At 43.4% G+C, this 7,555-nt stretch overlaps 1 protein-coding gene across 1 annotated transcript in view; it reads left to right on the forward strand.

Annotated features, from left to right (window-relative positions):
• The window catches only part of TTLL6 (tubulin tyrosine ligase like 6), a gene marked incomplete at its 3' end in the record, with an annotated part of 33,928 nt that extends 27,697 nt beyond the window's left edge, over positions 1-6,231 (forward strand). Inside the window, 2 exon segments of the mRNA XM_080979293.1 lie at positions 3,557-3,923; positions 6,026-6,231. Coding sequence (XP_080835419.1) covers positions 3,557-3,923; positions 6,026-6,231 — 573 coding nt within the window.
• Positions 6,232-7,555: the final 1,324 nt, after the last annotated feature.

The raw sequence follows: 7,555 nt of genomic DNA on the forward strand, positions 1-7,555 counted from the left end.
GCCCTGATTTGTTTAAAAGCTTTTCCCTTCCGGCAGGAATTATTACTGGGCAACTTTAATATAATATATCTGAACAAATTGGCTTTTATTTGTTGCATTTCGAAATGATGCATTTCTAGATGCTGTATATTTTGGGTTTTTTACTGTTAAGTGGGTGTGTAAGCAGCTAATGAATTATTTGGTGTATTTTTATATTATTAATAATAACAACAACAACAACAATCTTTATTACGGTCCAAAGACCAAACAAAACATTACAAATCAATACAGAGTTCATACAGCCTACCTCCAGGTTAATCAAGCATTTTGTTTAGAATATAGGGCTCGTTTGTTCTTGCAACCACCGATAAAAACTTTGCCACTGCCAACGTTCTAGCTTTTGTCCGGTCTTCCAGTAGGAACCTGACATAGTGAGCCTCTGATTTTCCCGGGAAAGGCACCAGCAAGGGTAGTATCAGTTCAGCCCTGGCCTGCTCATACTTCACACAATGCAACAAAATATGATTTATGGAATCGATGTCTTGAGCACACGAGCAAAGTCTGTCCTGATAGGGAACTCCTCTCAACCTACCATCCAGCACTGCAGAGGGGAAGACATTTAGTCTGGCTTTGGTGAAAAGCCTTCGATAGTTAGGTACTGTCAGGTTTTTGATGTAAGATGTTAACTCAAAGACATACCCATATTGAACTCCTGCTGCCAGCGGACTACAGACTGCGTGTGATCGAGATCTCAGGTCACTGTGTGCATTGTCCCATAATCTTTGCTTTAAAACCTTTTGGGCGCCTTCATAACCCAGGTAATACCGTTGGGGGGGGGGAGAGAGACCAATAGAGGTGGCTTTTTTAGCCATGGTTTTCTGCCATTTGCTGACAAATTCCTCATTGGTCAAATGTTGGTACAGACCCTTCCCTAGATTAAACACTGAAATCCTGAGCCAATATTATTATATTAATAATATAAAGAGAAAGAAAAACCTCTAAAAGAGGGGCAATCCGTTTGGAAAAAACTCTTGATCAAATATGATAGGGGTCCATAGTCTTCATGTTAAGAATATAAGAAGGAGTCTTGCTGGATCCAGCCCAAAAGCTAATCTAGTCCAATATCCTATTCTTACAGTGGCCAACCAGGTGCCTTTGTGAAGCCTGCAAGAAAGACCTGAGTGCAGCAGCCAGGGTGGATTTGATTTAAATCAAATTGATTTAAATCACAATTTAAATCACTAGTCAGTAAGCCTTGATTTAAATCATTATTATTTTTACAGAAAGACTCATTCTGCCTGGTATAAACTTAAAACAGTATTTACAACCAGATGAAGGTTTCATTTTTGGAATAATAAATTTTCAGAGTAGTTTTTACAGTTATATAAAAAATTACTGATTTGGTTATACTATTAGAAATACATAGACCGATAATTATGGAATTATTGTGAGGTTTAATAAGCTAACTGTTTATATTTGGACAACTTTTCTGCTGTGCTTTATTGGAAGGAGAAAAACAATAATTTCCTTAACAACAATTTAAACAATTTATTTAACTCAAACAATAACATTATAGCATATGTATCCATGTTTTTTAACTGATGTGGTTAAACAATAAAAAAAAAACCTTAGACTGAGTTTTAGCACACATGAAAAACTTAAACAAATCATTATTCCCTGTAAATAGCCTTTGGACTATAATATGTCTTAAATAGAAAACTATCTTTAGAAAGATTTTTCCTCCAAAAGCATTTTATTTTTAAAAATCCAATTTAAATTTTAAAAATCCAATTATTATTTTTTAATCATTGATTTTTACCCACCCTGGCAGCAGCACTCTCCTCATTTCTGTCAAAGAATGGGAAGAGGAGGAATGGTGGAGACCGCCTCCCCATCCTGACCCTTCCAGGGAGGAGGAAGAGGAAGACAGTATAGATTTACAAAGGGGTTTGATGGAGGTAGCAGCTCAGAGGCAGATGAAGGGGAAAGCAGGGAAATCATAGAGAGCCGGAACAACACCCAGCTGACACGTTGTCATGAGAAAGCATTCCAGACCCTACATCTCCCAGAACCTGGCGAGCCTCAAAAGTAGGAGAGCAAAGAGCTCAAAGACAGAGGGCATGTTGCAGCACTCGTAAAGGTGACGAATGAGGAAGTGGGAGAGACGGGTAGTGGAGATTCACTAGGGACAATGCCATTATATAAGAGGCTGGGTTCTATAGCCTCTCTCTGTAAAGACTGAAATAAAAAAGGATGGCAAGAAACTTTCCCTTGTCTTTATACTTTCCTGGGCAACCATCTGACAAGCCACTGACATCATCCTGACAATTTATCGCAATTCCCAGTGACTGCTATAAAGAAGCACACTATGTCCAACATTGGCTGTAGAACAGTCATCCCTAAACTCGGCCCTTCAGACGTTTTTGGACTACAACTCCCATCATCCCTGACCACTGGTCCTGTTAGCCAGGGATGATGGGAGATGTAGTCCCAAAACATCTGGAGGGCCGAGTTTGGGGATGCCTGCTGTAGAACATAGGCATCATGCCTAGTAGCTGCTGATAGCCTTGCCCTCCAGGAATATGTCAAATCCTCCCAAGTTATCTTATTGTAGAATCATAGAATTGTAGAGTTGGAAAGGACCCTGGGGATCATCTAGTCCAATCCCCTGCAAGGCAGAAATTTGCAGCTGTTCCATATGGGAATTGAACCTGCAACCTTGGTGTTATCAGCATCACGCTCTAACCAACTGAGCCATCCGGGCCGATTAGGAGTGAATTCCATAGTTTAACTTTGGGCGGTGTCAAATACTCCTTTTTTTTTTTTTTTTGGTCTTTCCTGATCTAACATTCAGCTTCTTTGGATGGTCCCAGGCTGCTCTTGTATTCAGAGGGAGGGAGGGTTGAGAAACTACATTGGTTCCAGGCATTGGTTCCATTTTTGCTTCTGCCAGGTATTTTTATCAGTCTGGTAGCCACCAACTTGGGGGACAAGGGTGGCACTGTGGGTTAAACCACAGAGCCTAGGACTTGCCAATCAGAAGGTCGGCGGTTCGAATCCCCACGACGGGGTGAGCTCCCGTTGCTCGGTCCCTGCTCCTGCCAACCTAGCAGTTCGAAAGTACATCAAAGTGCAAGTAGATAAATAGGTATCGCTCCGGCGGGTAGGTAAACAGCGTTTCCGTGCGCTGCTCTGGTTCGCCAGAAGCAGCTTAGTCATGCTGGCCACATGACCCGGAAGCTGTACGCTGGCTCCCTCGGCCAATAAAGCGAGATGAGCGCCGCAACCCCAGAGTCGGTCATGACTGGGCCTAATGGTCAGGGGTCCCTTTACCTTTACCTAGCCACCAACATGAAACTTAGGTTACTCACTCTTAAGTGCAAAAAGTCTAAGCCAGTGTGTGGCAACTGTATTATTTCCTGGGTCTCTAACAGCTGAGTTATCAGTGAGGTTGGTTTGATGCTTTGGTTGTGTTTCTATGCCACTTTCCATTCAGATGAATCCCAAAGCACCTTAGGTCTGTCAGGCATTTGCAACAGGGACTCCGTGATAGCCCTTCCTTCTTTCCCTTTGCCAGGTCCAGCCAACAGATGAGTTTGCAAAAGCGCCGTGCGGTAAGGAGAGCCCATGTGCTTCCAAATATTTTCCAGCAATGGCCCTTCCTCGTGCGAAGAGTTCGACAGTGACCAAAATGCCTTGCTGCAGAAGTCCGCCTATTAAGAACTTCCGTCCGTTTGAAGAACACTCCTTCCGGTTTCACGTCAGAGAAAACACAGCCTCCCCAAACTCAGTCACCCCGAGGATGAGAAGGTTCTATGGGAACAACAATGAAAAAGGAACCCTCTTGACCTCTGGATTCTTCAGCAAGCTGACTTTTGCACCAAAGGAAAGAAAAATCAGACTTCCCTTGCAGCAGCACTCTCATCACTTGGTCAGCCGAGCACGTGAGAGCCGTTTTCTTGGCATCCTGTCAGCGCATTGTATCTGTATCGTAAGGGGCAGCCCATCCATGGGGCGCCAGGCAAAACCATTTGCCCTCGTGCAGCAGATTTGCCCCCCCCCCCGCCCTACACCCCCTCTCCTCCACCACCGTTGCACTGCTGCCAGTCCCCGCGCTATCGTCATGGCGCCATTGCCTTTACTGCTGCTTCTGTGCCCTTACCACTGCCACTGTGTTCATAGCAGCAAGCTCAGGTGCAGCCACAGGCAGGGGCAGGGCTGGCAGCAGAGTGGGCACAGTCGTGGGAGCGTCGCAATTGGGGAGCTGGTGGCATTGGGCCGATTTTCCTACAGCAGCAGTATGTCTCGGGCCAGCCCTGTCTGCAGAACATGCATAGATATATTGATCCAACAGAATGTGAGATGTTGTACAGAAGTGCTTGGTTGTTTTAAAATGTTCAGGATTTTGATTTCTTGGGTTTGGGGTGCATCCAAGAAGTTTTGCATGGGGGGAGGGGATAAGTGCTGTTTATTCACTACTTCCAGTTCACATCTTCCAGGTGTGTAGAGTGGTTCAGTAATAATAATATTATGATAATTTATTATTTATACCCCACCCATCTGGCTGGGTTTCCTTGCCACTCTGGGCAGCTCCCAACTGAATAATAAAAACATAATACAGCATCAAACATTATAAACTTCCCTAAACAGATGTCTTTTAAAAGTAAGATAGTTGCTTATTGCTTTGACATCTGATGGGAGGACGTTCCACAGGGCAGCCACCACTACTGAGAAGGTTCCCTGTAACCTCACTTCTCGCAGTGAAGGAACCACCAGAAGGCCCTCAGAGCTAGACCTCAGTGACCGTAGTGTTATCCCCCTGGCCACATGTCAGAGAAGAGCTGGTACAAGATCTGCGTAGGTTGTGGCAGATGGGGAGGACAAACCCAAGTCTCACCGCAGCTCATTCTTTGTAATGCCAAGCTGTGGTTCATACGCAGCTAGTGTGTTGAGCAATCAGGTCTTGGCCGCAGGAGCTAGGGATGTGAGGGAATTCCAATGGAAACAGAAACGGAAACAGAAATTGACAGTGTTTGCTTATTTGTCCCATGTCTGGAACGGAAATGAGTCCAGCAAATCCACGGCTTTTTTCAGCCAGAATTTACTGGAACTCAGTTCCAGCACCTCTCAGGTGGGCACCATCACCATTATAAGAGAACAAGGGAGGCATTTGTGTTGAATTCCGGCACCTCTTTTTCTAGAAAAATAGCATTGGGCAAACTTGTTGGGCAATTCACTGTTGTTGCTTTCGGTTCATGATTGCTTATATTTTTCTTCTCATTTTGCATTGATCCCTTTGCATGGAAATGAATGGGGTGGAATAACATAATGACAACACAAGTTACATAATTCATTCTGTATCTTGTGTAAGTACTATAATTTAGGGTTGCCATATTTCCGACGTGGGTTGCCCAGACATTTTAAACGATTTTCAGAAATTCAGCCCGGACGCTGTTTGTGACAGATACAGGGCGGCACAGAAAATGGATGCCTTCTTACATCATTCTTCTCCCAGAAATAGAAGGAGTTCAGTAACACTGCAATGACTCCATTACATTGGCACTGCAACATCTGTGTAACTTTTCTCTCCGCCTCCAACTGGTGTTTGAGGCTATAAGATCAATTCTGACTCTGAATCTTTGCTCTTATGGAGACTCATACTGTATTAGGTCTGTTGTCTGTGCAGATAGATACCCTCTTTTTCTTTGTATTGATGATGAGATGGGCAGGGGTGAGTGCAGGTGATCTCTTTCCTGGGACCCACAAAACGGGTGCCAGCTCTGAACAAACCTGGTAGATGATTGTGAGACAAAAGTAATAGGCAGGTGCCAGGTAGGTTATGTGGTTTTGCCTGTACTTGCTGGAGAATGTGCCTTATGTTGACTGAGGAAGCACCCAGGTTAGGAGCCCCATTGTGCTTACACATTCCATCTTATTTTCTTACCTGCTGTCAGATCCAGTAAAAGAAAACAAAAAAATATGGTCTGGTGATACTGCTGTGCAAATTCAATCGCAGCACATAAATCTTGGTTTTTGTGCTACACAGAAAGTGCCTCGCTCCCAAGAGAAATCCTGAGCTGCAGGAGCGCTTCGTACAAGAAGCCAACAAAATACTACAACCCACACCTCATCACGCAAAGGCCGATGGTTCAGCAGCACAGCTTGCAAGACCTGCTGGTGATCTCGCGGATGAACAACCAGTCCCCCCAAAACAGCGACCCAATGTTGGAAGAGAGTTCTATAAACAGGTAACCGGCGAGTGTGGCTGCCAGGTTTTCGTTAGCAGAAGTTTAACATTTCTGAAGGTGCTGGGGAGAACCATAACTTTTAAGGCAAGTAGCTCGTTTTTTGTGAACCGCCCTGAGACCTCCGGATATAGGGCGGTATATAAATTCAATGAATGAATGAATCATCCATGCAGTCAGTGCACTCCAATCATCTTCCAAGACTGTGCATATACTGTACTTGGAGTGTGGGGTGGGGGTAGAATTCAAGCTTCTACACTAATACAAGAAAAACTGCTTTCTGATATGTAAACTATTTGCAAACCATGCACGTTAGGCAAATGTATGTACACTTCTTCATTTGTTTCTGCTTTCTTTGGAGAGAGGGAAGGATTGGATTTTGGCCTTTAAACCTCTTCCTGAAAATTCTGCTCAGTTCTGAATTTTCGTTTCAACAGGCCTTTGCACTTCTAAGCTTTTGCATTTTTAGGGCTCAAAACATACTGTTTCTGAAAATGGCATTGAGGTTCTCATAATGTTTAAATTTCTGCACCCAGGTCCAAATCTTGCACTTCAGGGGAAGTATAAAGTTCATCAGAACCTTGTATAAAGCCAGGGGTGTAAATGTTGAAAATTGCTACTATAGTAGCTATTTCATACAGAATGCACGTAATTCATACATGCAATTTTACAGGTAATCCAGACATTTCTGCCAGCCTGTTGCATTGCAGTAGTTTCCATGTTGTCCTCCCATTTTTTTCTGAGACCTGATCTATGGTGATCTTTTTGAGTTAAAATGCAATTATAGTGCCATTTAATGACTGTGAGCAAAGGGCTATTGAGAGTACCCAGAACAATTCTCCCCTTAATTTTCCTCCTTGCCCCTTTCTTTTAAAAAATAGGCCTCTCAAACTCTGCCACTTTAATATTCAATCCTGAAATGAGCCTTTATCAGTCCATTTTTGTTCTGTTGCTCATTTATTGGTTTATTTTTCTCTAGAACGAAAATAATAACAATGAGCATTTGTTTTTTCCAACAACAACAAAAAGATGGCAGCAATCTACAGCTCCCCAAATAGACCCTTTCAGGACCATTTCAGGAAGTAACTACCGTAATTAAAATGGCTGAGAAGTGGGCATTTGCAACTGTGGTAGTTGTTATAATAGGCTGTTGGTGGTCTTTGGGGCAAAATACTTGGTGCTGTTGTCTTTATCTTCCAGTTCTGTTTCCTCAGCATATCATTGTATTCTTGATTCCAGGGTCTGAGTGGATCTTTCACAGAGAACATGGGATGGTTCCTGGAGCCCGAAAGATGCTATTTTCTATTGAGGGGCATACGGAACCGTTTAAA

The sequence above is a fragment of the Podarcis pityusensis genome (assembly GCF_964106645.2).
Source record: "Podarcis pityusensis genome assembly, chromosome: 13".
In the NCBI taxonomy this organism is placed as follows: domain Eukaryota; kingdom Metazoa; phylum Chordata; class Lepidosauria; order Squamata; family Lacertidae; genus Podarcis; species Podarcis pityusensis.